We start from the raw sequence: 13,875 nt of genomic DNA on the forward strand, positions 1-13,875 counted from the left end.
TTTTTTTTTTTTTTTTTTTTTTTTTTTTCCAAATCCACTTTGGAAAGTGTGTCCCCTGAAATGAGTGTGGTCTGAGGGGGAACATGGTCTAGCTTAGTAAATTTTTAGAAGATGTGGTGGAAGTCATTGTCTCAGATCATTTGAATTTCACTTCCCATTCCAGAATCCAGATGATGACATCAGGCAATATTTTGGTGGAAAGGGTCCATTTTCAATACAATCATTTCAAGACACACTTGAAGATTTTTCAGAGAAGCAAAAGGGTGGCCTGGAAAGCAGAAGCCCCCATGCCACTGTTTTTTTTCTCTGCTATCAGGGGATAAACAGCATTTGGAGGTGGATTCCCTTGCTTTGATTGATGCTTTAGTTCAACTTTTCTCAAAGTAAATGACAGAAATTCACCACAAATAAAATGTTCTAGAATTGTAAAGAAAGTTAGAGAAGATATTCAAAATCCTTAACGAACAATGGAAAAGAGTAGCTGCTATGATTAGATAACAAATAATTCAATGCGTGCTTTGGTAGAAATGTGAAAATATCACAAGCACCACTTGAAGATTAAGGTAAATTTTTTTGAAGGTGTTGTTACAGGGCACTGGCTTTCTGAGAAGCTGTGGCAGTCTCAGAGACCTCCCCAGATTAGCATTTTTCCTTGGGGAACCTGTTTCAGGAGCCTGCAAGATGTGTGGTCCCCTTGATTTGACACTCTGCTATCCACATCCTGAAATCTAAACAAAAGGCTTTTCATTTACACTTTGCACTGGGCCTTATAGATGACACAGCCATTCCTGGAGCTAGGTGCAGGGTTTGCAACTATAGGAGACCACCCTCAGCAAACTAGAAAAAGAAGAGGACTGCCTCAATCTAGTAAAAGACATCTACAAAAAACAAAGCAAAAGAAAACAAAAAAACCCCACAGCTACCATACTTAATGGGGAAAGGCTGAATAGTTCCACTCTTTAACTAAGACTAAAGCAAAGATTTCTGTCCTCATTACTTCTATTCAGTATTGTACTAGAAGTTTTAACCAATGCAATGAAGTAAGAAAAAGAAATTAAAGGCATCCAATTGTGCAGAAAAAACTAAAATTCCATTTATTCATGGAAAACATGACCATCTATGTAGAAATTCTAAGAAAGATAAAAAAGCTACTGAAACTAATATTTAACAAAATTTTAGTAAAGTAGCAAAATTTTACTATGCAAAAACATCAATTATATATCTATGCATGCACACTGAATATTCAGAAATTGAAAATATTTTTCAAAAATTCACTTTCTGTAGAATTAGCATGAAATACTTAGAAATAAATTTGTTGAAATATATGTAAGATCTGCACACTGGAAACTACAATCATAGCTCAGATAATGGGTAGACACCAAAATAAAAAGTGAGAATGTGCTATGGATCAGAAGATTCAATATTGTTAATTTTTCAATTCTCCCTAAGTTAATCTATTGATGAATGCAATTCCAATCAAAATCTCAGCAGCCTTCTTTATAAAAACTTGAAACTCATTCTAAAATTGGCATGGAAATGCAAAGGACTTACGATAATACTATTTAAGCAACCTAGAAAATAAGTTAAAATTGAAACTATCTTATTTTAAGACATATGAAAAGTCCAGTAATCAAGAACGTGTGGTGGTACTGAAATTAAGCAGATATATAGATACCTACAAATGTGTCTATATTATGTAGACATGTGGTACAGAATGGAGAGTCCAGATATAGACCCCACACATGTACAATGAATTACTTTCAAACACATATACCAAGACAAGTTCTTGGGGAAAGTGCAATCTCTTCAATAGGTAGCCATGGGACAACTGGACACAAATATTCAAAAATGTGAATCTCCATGTTTATTCCTTTTATGCAATTTTAATTTCAAATATTTACTACAAAAGAAAGCATAGACCTAAATGTTAGAGCTAAAAAAATGCAGTTTTCAAAATGAAATACAAGAAAAATATATGAATGACATTGAATTTGTCAAAGATATTTTTAATGTGACATAAAAACAAAAGAATCAAATTACAAAATAAAAGCACAATACATTTGGTTTTATTAAAACAAATCAAAACAAAACATACACTCTTTGCTTTCTGAAAGCAAGCCATAGGCTAGGGCAAAATACTTGTAAAACATATATTTGACAAAGGACATTTTTCCTAGTAGATAAAACATATTTCATAGTAGAAAGACAAATACTCAAAATTCGTGAAGTGGTGGAAGAGATGTGAAGAGGCTTTAAAACAAGGAAATGCCAAACACACTAAAAATGTTCAATACCATTAGTCATTAAAAACAATGATTAAATGAAAAAGATTGATCACAAAGCTGGTGGAAATGTAAATTAGTACACTACTTTGGAAAGCAATTTCCTAAAATGATAAAAATAGCCAGGCATGGTGGAGCACAACTTTAATCCCAGTGGCTTGGGAGGCTGAGACAGGAGGATTGTGAGTTCAAAGCCAGCCTCAGCAAAAAGCGTGGCACTAAGCAACTCAGTGAGACTCGATCTCTAAATAAAATACAAAATAGGGCTGGGGATGTGGCTCTGTGGTCAAGTGCCCCTGAGTTCAATCCTAGTACCAAATAAATAAATAAAAATAAAAATAATAAAATGTTAAAAATACACCTGCTATAGGACCCAGCCATTAACTTTTATCTATTTACTAGAAAAGAAAGCATATACCTACACAAAGATTTTAGACAATAGTTCATAAATTTTACTTATAATAACAAAATTTGAACAGAATTTATCAATGGGTGAATTAATGTCAATCAGCAGACAAAGGAGTAAACAAACTGGTATATTTATGCAGCAGAATAGTCCATTATTGACACAGTCAATAACAAGGATGAATCTCAAATTAAAGCATCTTAGTCCATTTTCTGTCACTATATCATGGTGACACACATTGGGTAATTAGTAAACAATACAAATCTATTTGGCTCACAGTCCTGGGAGTGGGAAGTCCAAGAACATGGTGCTGGCTTCTGGTAAGGGCCTTCATGCTGCATCATAATATGACTAAGGGCAAGTGAGCACAGCAGACAGGAAGGATCCTGAATTTACCCTTTTATCAGGAGCCTGCTCCTACACCAATAGCATATATCCATATCAATAGTTCTCATCCAAGGTAATTTTGCCCCCAAACCCTAGGGGACTCTTGGCAGTTCCTGGACACATTCTTAGTTGTCATTATTGGGGGCAGATGTGCCACTGACATCTAGTGGGCAGAGGTCACAATTTTGCTACAAATCAACAACACATTAGACTCTGCCTATAACAAAAAGTGATCTGACTCAAAGTGCCAATAGTGCTATGACTTAAAAACCCAGTGTTCTAGACAAGCAGAATTGTTGAAGCCTCTTCTTCTCCCTAGAATTCTTGTTTCTACCACGTGTACCTCCTGACACCCTGCTGACCTCTAAGTCCCCTATCAAAGGCCTGCTCCATTTACATCTTGACCTTATTGAAAGTCATCCTCATTCACATTCTTGACCCATATTTGCTTTATCTGGCATCTCCTTTAACACTTATACATCTTTGAGATACCTTTGGTGTTCCTGTCTAAAGTTGCAGAGACTGACCATAAGCTCCTTGAGGACAGAACCACGTCTTATTCATCTTGGTATTTTTCAGATTCTGGTAATTTGATAAAGATATGAAGCATACCATGAAAAGTGCTATAATAACCCTTGTTGGTTGGTTCATTCTTTCAGAAGAGTTCTCCCAGGAGATAGTTTTCAGCATGGCTGTTATTAGTGAATTTTCTCTCTGACATAAAATATTTCAATTACAATGTGTAAGTGTTTAATTTTTTTTTTGTAAAAGATTAAGGACCACTACTAAATTACAGAGCATAGCAATATGCCCTAGAGATGGCTTGAGCCTGCATTTTATGCCTACATCTCTTGGTAATAAATAGCATTGCCCACCTGGGAATTGTAGGCCCCTGGCATCAAGTACATTATGATGATTGTGAAATAGTCTCTATGTAGCTGAAAGGGTCACCCTCTCATGGATTAAGAAAAGTTAACATCTAGGACAGCTGGCAGCCTGCATTTACATAATCGTGGCCTCTATAGGTTCTTACAGTTCCTAGAATTATACTCATCACACTGTCTGGGAGTTTTCTTCTTTCAGAAACTTCAAACTCTTTCATGAAAGTCTTAGCAGAGACTAAAGGTGGGGAGTGACAGGGCAAGTCCCTGGTCAGGCACCTCCCAACCATGCCTTGCCTCTTCCCAATTACTGTCTCACAAATGACACTTCACCTCCAAGCTAGACACCTGTGTCACTTTTTGACTTCCATATTTGAAGACTCCCAGGTGTCTCAACCCCCATCCAGCCTCATCCCATTTTTTCTATTGTGCATATGATAACAGCCCCACACTTTGGTAACAGTTCACAGTATAGAATTTTAATCTGATCATTTTGCTCTTTTTAAAAATTTGTTCTAATTAGTTATACATGACAGTAGAATGCATTTTTTTTAAAAAAAAAGTTTATTTGAGAACAAAAGTGAAAGCTTTTGCACACCTGACAAGGCAGCTTTGTTCTGATAACAGATGCCATCCATATTCAGCTCCACTGAGATCACAATGAACATATTTCTTCTTACAAAGAGATGGGCATACATAAAGGACTATGACTAAATAGAGTCACGGAAAGGCAAGGCCCAAATCTTAGAATGATTCACAGCATAACACTTAATCAAAAGTATTCAGTTTCCTAATGCAGTGGCTCTCCACATGGCTTCTTATCAGCATCACCAGACCCTTTGAAAGAAATCCTAGTAAGCAGGCTGTATGGACCCTAGGGTCTCTGGGAGTGGGGCCCAGACATCAGCATTTTTAGGGTTCCTAGGTGATTACAATCTGCTGCCAAAGTAGGTGACCACTGCACTGAATCAAGCACAATCATCAGCAAGTTCCTCTGCCTACTGACCCCTGCAAGGACAATGTCCCTGGGGTAGTGCTGGCTCTGCTGATGCTACCTTTCACTCCGCTCAAGAACCTTACATTATCAGCTTCTGGTGGAATTTTGAGACTTTCCATTCCCTTGGTGATTTTTACAGCAATATTTAATCAGGTGATTACTAACAAAAAGATGGGAAAAAAGAAATTTCCAATAAGGCATGATATGAATAAATAAGTAAAAAAACATTCTCAGGTTTAAAAGTAAAGCATGAGAAGTCAAAGCCTGTGAAATTTTATTTATACAAAAGAATAAAAATATCTATTTTAAAAGAACTGATTTTAACTTGTGTTTTTCCGCTTTTCCTGTTCCTTGAACATGAAACTGCTTTCAACTCAAAGATTTAAGATAGGTAATTTTTAAATAAACACGCTTTACCTTCCTCCTGCAAGAAAACAAAGAGCCAAGTTTCCCATTTTACTATGGTAAGCCACATTATTTTCAGTTGGAATATTGGCAACTGCATGAAATAGATTACCAGATATGTTGGCAGGAAGGTATGAGCTGTACAAAGGCATTACAAAAAGTCCCCAAAGAAAATGAGATGGTAAAATAACAACAGAAAATAAAACACAACAAAGTAAGAGAATGCCAGATATTTACAGCCTACATCATTGTGACTTGTGTTCTACTTAGCATAAAAGAAAACCAGAGAATATTTCTCAACAGGGATCACGGATGTGGCTGGCAGCAGCCAGTTTGGGGAAAAATGTTCATTCTAAGAAGGGAGAAATGCACAGTTAACAACTTGCTGCGATTATAACCATGTCTTGGTCTTCTTGCAGCTCTGTTACTAAAAATGACACAAAGCAAATGATCCGATGTCTTACAGAAATGACTTGTTTGTCACAACATTTAGAACAAACTACTCAGAGTCACAGGCACTGGGTCTGGGAGAGCAGAGGTGGATGGCCACGCACTCAGGTGAGGGATGTTTATCTTTATCTGTATGAGGTCGGAGAAGGGAAGCAGAGCTCTACAGCCTGGAGGCTTCTGCACTAATGAGTCTTCTAATAGTCAGCTCGTGGTTTTTGTTTAACTTCAGATCAATTCTGTGCTGGTTTTTATTCTTCCGTTTTTTATGGCTGCTGTGATGACTCCCTGAGGAAGTAGAAGAAGCAGCCTTCTGAGGTTTCACTCCCTGCACAGATCCATCCAGATCCTCAGGGTCCTCCTGGCTGGGCTCATTTTCCTGATTGTGGAAGTCTGGAGAAGTGTCACTTTCTGTCCCACTTCCTGGCTCCCTCTTTTCAATGAGCTGGTCCTGAACTCCTGCCAATGCACTTACTGCAGCTGCCAACGTAACTGAGGATTTACTGAAGAGCCGCTCAGCTTCCTTAAACTTCCGATTCCTTCTATCATTTTTGCTATTGGAGTTTTTTTGGTTGGTCAGATACCGATCCCAGCCACGAATAATATTGCCATACATCTGAGTGTCTTCCAGGTAGCTTCCTTCAAAAGCATAGATCTGTCTCTCCAAGTTTGCCAGTGTTTCCGCCAACTCCTGCTTCCGCTTCACGAGCTCTGCCAGCTCCCGCTGGGTGTCCGGGATCTGCGGTGGCGCCGCCTTGTTGTGCATCACCATGTTGAGCGAGGCGGCGGCGGCGGTGCCAGTAGAATGCATTTTGACACATCATGCATAAATGGAGTATAACTTCTCATTCTTTTGGCTGTACATGATGTAGAATCACACTTGTCTTGTAATCATTTATGCACAGTATTACTGTCCAATTCATTCTATTATCCTTCCTACCCCCACCATCCCTCCTCTCCTCCCTTCACTCCCTTCTGCCTAATGCAAAGTACCTTTGTTCTTCCCGGTGCCCCCTTTTGTGAATTATCATCTGCCTATCAGAGAAAACAATCAGCCTTTGGGTTTTGGCAGTTGCTTATTTACTTAGCATATTCTCCAGTTCCATCCATTTACCCACAGATGCCATAATTTCATTCTTCTTTAAGGCTGAGTAATATTGTATATATGCACATGTATATATACCACATTATCTTTATCCATTCATCTGTTGAAGGGCACCTAGGTTGGTTCCATAATTTAGCTACTATGAATTGAGCTGCTATAACATTGATGTGGCTGTATCACTGTAGTATGCTGATTTTAAGTCCTTCTGGCATAAACTAAGGAGTGGGATAACTGGTTCAAATAGTGGTTCCATTCCAAGTTTTCTGAAGAATTTCCATCCTGCTTTCCATACTGGTTGCACCAATTTTCAGTCCCACCAACAATGTATGAGTGTATCTTTTCCCCACATCCTCACCAACATATTTTTTTTTCTCTCAGAAATTATTTATTAAAGGGCTAGGTTTTGCTAGGCCACTGGACACAACTATAAATAAGACAGACTTGTTTCTGTCTTCCTGGAGCTTAACGTCTTCTACTGGGAAAGACAAGACACAAAAGTAAACAAATTAAGTTATTGCAAATCATGATAAAATTAGGAAAGAAACACACCATGGCCACAGGTAGAAAATATCAGGAGGGAACTTCTGTTATATGGGATGGTTCTTCATCTCTGCAGAAATGATACAGGAGCTGAGACCTGTGGCAAGGATCTAGTCACTTAAAAAGCAGGAAGACCAGAGTTCTGAGGAGAAGAAATGGTGCATGGAAAGGCCAAAAGCCTGGAAACCAGAGAAGACCAGTGTGGCTGGAGGGCAATGAGCAAGGGAGGGTGGCCTCACAGGAAGGGCAAGGTTAATGTGGACCCAAATGGCACTCAACTGTTTTAAGCCACCATGTTAGCTGCTAGGGATACCATAGAAAATACAACAGATTAGGTGACTTCAACAAAAGAAAGATATTTTAGCCAGTTCTGGAGACTGGAAGTCCAAGATCAAGGGGTCAGCAGCATTAGTCTCCTGAGGCCTGTCTCTTTGGATTGCAGAGGGCTGCTTCTCAGCATTTTCACATGAACTATTTTTGTGCTTGAAAATCCCTGATGTTTCTCTGTAGAGCCTAATTCCCTCTGATAAGTACACCAGTCCTATAGGATAGGGCCCACTCAAGCCCTTTTTGACCTGGGCATGGTGGTACATGCCTGAAATCCCAGCAATATGGGAGTCTAAGGCAGGAGAATTGCAAGTTCAAGGCCAGTCTCAGCAACTTAGCAACAACCTCTCTCAAAATTTAAAAAATTAAATTAAAAGGGATAGAAAAGACTCTTTTTTATCTTAATTACTTCTTTAAAATATTTCTCTCCACATACAGTCACATTCTGAGGTTATAGGAGCTAAGGCTTCAACATATGGATTTTGGTAGGACATGGTTCAGTTTATAGCAATGACTTAAAGGATTTTTACTATTTTTAAGGGAGAGAGCCTTTTTTAAAAACTTTTTATTTTGTTCTAATTAGTTACACATGACCAGATAATGCATTTTGACACATCATACATAAATGGAGAATAACTTCTCATTCTTCTTTGTTGTCAGAATGTAGGATCACACCTGTTGTGTAATTATATATGCACATATGGGAATAATGTCTGATGCATTTAACTACCCTAACCTACCCCCATGACCACTCCCCTCCCTTCAGTCCCCTGTCTAATCCAAAGTACCTCTATTCTTCCCTAGCATTCCCCCACCTTATTGTGAATTAGCATTTACATACCAGACAAAATGTTCAGCCCTTGGTTTTTTTGAATTGGTTTATGTCACTTAGCATGATATCCTCCAGCTTCATCCATTCATCTCCAAATGCCATTTCATTGTTCTTTAATTCTAAGTAATATTCCATTGTGTATATATTCATTTTGTTTACCCATTCATCTGTTGAAGGGCACCTAGATTGGTTCCATAGTTTATCTACTATGAATTTAGTTGCTTTAAACAATGGCTGTGTTGCTGTCTTATGGTGATTTTCAGTTTTTTATGTATAAACCAAAGAGTAGAATAGCTGGGTCAAATGGTGGTTCCATTCCAAGTTTTCTGAGGAATATCTTCCTGTTTTCCATAATGGTTGCACCAATTTGTATTCCCACCAACAATGTATGAGTGTACCTTTTTCCACATCCTTGCCAACATTTATTGTTGCTTATATTCTTGATAATTGTCATTCTGACTGCAGTGAAATAAAATCTTAAGAGTAGCTTTGATTTGCATTTCTCTACTTGCTAGAGATGTTCAATATTTTTTCATATATTTGTTGATCAATTGTATTTCTTCTTCTGTGAACTGTCTGTTCAGTTTCTTAGACCATTTATTGATTGGGTTATTTTTATTATTATTGGTGTTAAGTGTTTTGAGTTTTTTACATATCCTGAAGGTTATTGTGGGCTGAGCATGTGGCTCAGTGGTGCACTTGAGGCCAAAACAAAAACCCTGGTAACAGAACAAAACAAATTTTAAAAAATGTAGAAACCCAGATTCTGATTTTACACTCAGTGGGTTAAATTTTTATTTTTGAAAACCCTGCAAATAATTTCTCTTAATTATAGCCAGCATAATTACATATACATTTCCTTTTAGGACATTGGTCCTTCACAAAACTGCAACCTGCTTAGACTATCTGCAACTTGTTTAAACCTTTAGTTTTTGAATTTTTGGCCTATCTTTCTTCCCAGTTTGAAAGAATCCAGTCATTTTACTTTAGGACAAACATCATACAAAATCTTTCCTCATTCAAAAACACTCTCTAAAAGACATATTCTAATTCTTATAACTTTGTTTGTATCTTTCCCTTCCAATTTTTTGTTTAAAATAAGAGAAAAGATTTCTTCTACTTTTTTTGTCTCTTTTTAAAATTTACAGGTTGAAACAAACCATATAAATTTTTAAAATTTAGACAAATTATTTCTTTTTAAAAAAATACTACACTCTCCAATATTTTCATCAAAATGAAGCTTAAAAGTCTTTCTCCCTTTCTCTTTCTTTCTGTATAGAATTGTGCATGTTAATTAGAACATTAACTCTTAAAAGACTTTTTTTTTTGTACCTGAGATTGAACCCAGAGGCACTCAACCAGTGAGCCATATATCTCAGTCTTTTATATTTTATTTAGAGACAGGGTCTCAATAAGTTGCTTAGGTCTTTGCTAAATTGCTGAGGCTGGCTTTGAACTTGCAATCATCATGCCTCAGTTTCCCTAGCCACTTGGATTACAGGTGGGTACCACTGCACCTGGTAAAGCTTTATTTTTTAAGTAAAGATCCAGGGAAAAGTTATTTTTCTATATACCAACAGTTTATAAAAATACATTTAATAGATAGATACTTGGTATAATTTAGAAAGCTAAGACTTCTTGAATTTATATTTAGCAATCGATTTATCAGTATTTTGTAAATGATTCAGATGTTTTATCTCCATCTATATTAACATTTTCCTTCTTATATTTACCTAATTTGCCCATTTTTAGATTACTCATGACAACCAACATATCAGACCAGCTTAGTTAATACCTTATTTCTTTGTCAAACCTAAAAGTTGATGTTGTATTTTAAGCATAGAAAGCAATGCACATTGCATCTTGAATACTTAAAAGATAAATATTATCCTGAATGGCCAGGAATATGGGCAAAAAAAAAACAGGTTAGCAATTTTAGACTTTTTATGTATTTATTTTTGTGGGTGAATACCAAGGAGTGAACTCAGGGGCACTCAGCCACTTAGTCACATCCTCAGCCCTATTTTTTATTTTATTTAGAAACAGGGTCTCACTGAGTTGCTTAGTGACTCGATTTTGCTGAAGCTGGCTTTGAACTCACAATCCTCCTGCCTCATTCCCCCCAGCCTCTGGGATTACAGGTGTGAGCCACTGCTTCTGGCTAATTTTAGACATTATGAATTTTATCTTATGAACAAATTTAAATTAACTCATTTGTGAGATATCTGCTTACATTAAATTCTATTTATGAGACATGATAATGTGGTAATATGTACTTATTAATTTGTAAAATGAGAGTTGAATACAAATTACATTCACATTAAATTGAAACAAGCTAAGGTCATATGTTTATATGACTGTTGTCATTTGAATCAGGAATGTCCTCCCAAAGTTCACATGTTGAAGGCTTGGTGCCCAATGCAGCAATGTCTGGAGGTCAGGTTTTGGAGAAGTGATGTATTCATAGTCATTCTGCCTTTATCAGTAGATTAATGCATTTGATGGATTTATAACATAAATAAAATACTGGGAGGAGTTACAAAGTATAGGAAGGTTGGGGGGGTGGAGAGGGATGTGCCTTTGGAAACTACTTCTTATCCCTGTCCCTTCCGACCCTCTCTCTCTCTCTCTCTCTCTTTCTTGGCTGCCATGAGCTGAGCATCTTTCCTCTGCCATGCCTTTCTACCCAAATGTTTCTGCTTTGGAGCAAGCCAACCATGGACTGATACCTCTGAAAACATATGCCAGAATAAATTCTTCTTCCTCTTTTGCATATTTTGATCATAACAACTAAACATTATGATTTTTTGTTTGCACACCATATCTAAGCTTTGAGTCAAAATTTCCACATGAAACAGCTTATACATAAAAAACCTTTCTAGTCTAATCTCTATTTTCTTCAGTCTCAAATAAGGTAAAGAGTTAATTCTTTGATTGCATTTTGCAAGTGGGCTGAGATTAAAAACCAAAACCCAAAAAACCTCCAAGCAACACAAATAACTTCCTATCTTAGTATAAACAGAAAGCCAAAGAGATAAATATAGGTAGATAGTTATAAAGCCAAAAGCTTTTACATGTTATGCTTAAAATTGCAGTTTAGAAATCATTTTAAACCTCGAGTGGTGGACCACATATGTAATCCCAGCAACTCAGGAGGCTGAGGCCAGAGGATCATAAGTTGGAGGTCAGTTTGGGCAAATTAGTGAGAGACCTTGTCTCAAATAAAAAATAAAAAAAAACCTAAGGATGTAGCTCAGTGGTAAAGCACCATTGGGTTTAATCCCCAGTTCCACACACACACACACACACACACACACACACACACACACACAAATAATTTTGAAGGGCACATAGAAATGTTTCAACTTAGGCATACTGGTCAAACAAGAGTATCACTTAAGTGTGCATAATACAAAAATGAATTTATGATAAGAAGGGCCATAAAATAGAAGGTGAGCTCAATATAAAATAATTCTGGGAAAAAAATCTGTCAAAAATAAAACAGCTGGGTATATCCTAGCCCAAGGAATTCCAGGGGCAGTTAACCTGGGTGAATGTTTGATTAGGATGTGTTCAGTGTTATCTCGAGAACTCATTTTGTGAGAGGGCTCTCGGGTGCTGGAGCAAGAGTCGTTGAAATAACAGGACTGTCACTGCCGCCATCAAATACATCTCTTAGCCCCTATCAAAAACACAGATCCAAACTAATAGATAAAACCCATAAAACCCCCACCCTCATACCCCACCGAATATTTCCTCCATGTCTCCAGGATTTTCATAGACAAATGAAATAAAGTAAGCATTAGAGATACTGTTGAAGGAACATATAAAGAAGCCCAACTATCCACAATTGGGGAGTAGCTCAAATGAAAAACCTTAAAGGCTATGCAGGATTTGCCAATCTCCCAAATCAAGTTTACGGAAACTCAGAGAAGAGAGGGTTTGAATTCACATACGGTAGTAGGTGAATCTGGACTGGGAAAATCAACATTAATCAACTCATTATTCCTCACAGATTTGTATTCTCCAGAGTATCCAGTTTTCATCAAAGTAGGTGGTGCTCAGTTGCTGCTCACAATAGTTGATACCCCAGGGCTTGGAGATGCTGTGGACATAGTCATTGCTGGCAGCCTGTTATTGGTGACATTGATAGTAAAAATGAGGATTACCTAAATGCAGAATGTTAGTGAACAGACATCAGATGCCTGATAACAGAAGTACAGTATGGTTACACTTCCTTGCTCCTTCAAAACATAAACCATTGGATACTGAGTTTATGAAGTGTGTGCATGAAAAAGTAAATAGCATTTCACTTATTGCAAAAGCAGACACACTCCCACTGAGGAATGTCAAAAGTTTAAAAAACAGATAATGAAAGAAATTCAGGAACATAAATTCAAAACATATGAATTTCCAGAAACAGATGATGAGGAAGAAAATAATCCAGTTAAATAGATAAAGGGCCGTTTAGCTCTTGCTGTGGGAGGCAGTAATATTATTATTGAAGTTAATGGCAAAAGGGTCAGAGGAGGCAGCATATCCTTGGGGTGTGGCTGAAGTTGAAAATGGTGAGCATTTTGATTTTACAATACTAAGAAATATGTTGATAAGAACATAGATGCAGGACTTGAAAAATGTTTCTAATAATGTACATGATGAGAACGACAGAAGCAGAAAACTTGCAGCTGGAACATAAAATGGAGTTGATAAAATAAGAATAAAGGGCAGCTTATGAAGAGCTCTCTGGCACAAAGGGAAGGAGAAAGGAGGGAGCATGTAGCCAAGATGAAGAAGGTGGAAATGGAGCTGGAGCAGGTGTTTGAGATGAAAGTCAAGGAAAAGTTAAAAACTGAAGGACTTTGAAGCTGAGTTGTAGTGACACCATGAGCCAATGAAAAAGAATTTGGGAGCCCAACATAAGGAACTAGGGGGAAATGATGTCAGTTTGTGAAGGAGACATCAAACTGGGAAGCTCAACAGTATACTTTATAGCAACATAACTCCTCAGGGACCTTGGACAGGACCAAGAAAGGGAAGATCTTTTAAACTTTCTATTGACCTCCCATTATGTGTTAGTTACCAATATGCCAGCTGGGACATCAGTGTTTGTGGGCTCCATTTGACCAACTTGTGCCACTTTTATCCAGAATGATGGATTAAACAGCAGACAAAAATTTGTTGTTGTTGTTGTTGCTGGATATTAAGATGCATTGGAAATTGGGTAGTGGATTGTGTACTTACAAAGTAAAAGCTCTAAGAAACTTTC

The 13,875-nt window shown here is 37.3% G+C and overlaps 1 protein-coding gene and 1 pseudogene across 1 annotated transcript; one reads left to right on the forward strand and one right to left on the reverse strand.

Annotated features, from left to right (window-relative positions):
* Positions 1-5,210: 5,210 nt before the first annotated feature.
* Positions 5,211-6,604, reverse strand: LOC107160993 (chromatin modification-related protein MEAF6). Its single transcript, XM_015507548.2, has one exon. It carries the CDS (start codon positions 6,575-6,577, stop codon positions 5,969-5,971), a length of 609 nt encoding a protein of 202 aa, XP_015363034.1. The 5' UTR covers positions 6,578-6,604; the 3' UTR covers positions 5,211-5,968.
* A 5,890-nt stretch (positions 6,605-12,494) lies between these two features.
* Positions 12,495-13,714, forward strand: LOC107160986 (annotated as a pseudogene).
* Positions 13,715-13,875: the final 161 nt, after the last annotated feature.

The sequence above is a fragment of the Marmota marmota genome, unplaced genomic scaffold (assembly GCF_001458135.2).
Source record: "Marmota marmota marmota unplaced genomic scaffold, marMar, whole genome shotgun sequence".
Taxonomy (NCBI): domain Eukaryota; kingdom Metazoa; phylum Chordata; class Mammalia; order Rodentia; family Sciuridae; genus Marmota; species Marmota marmota.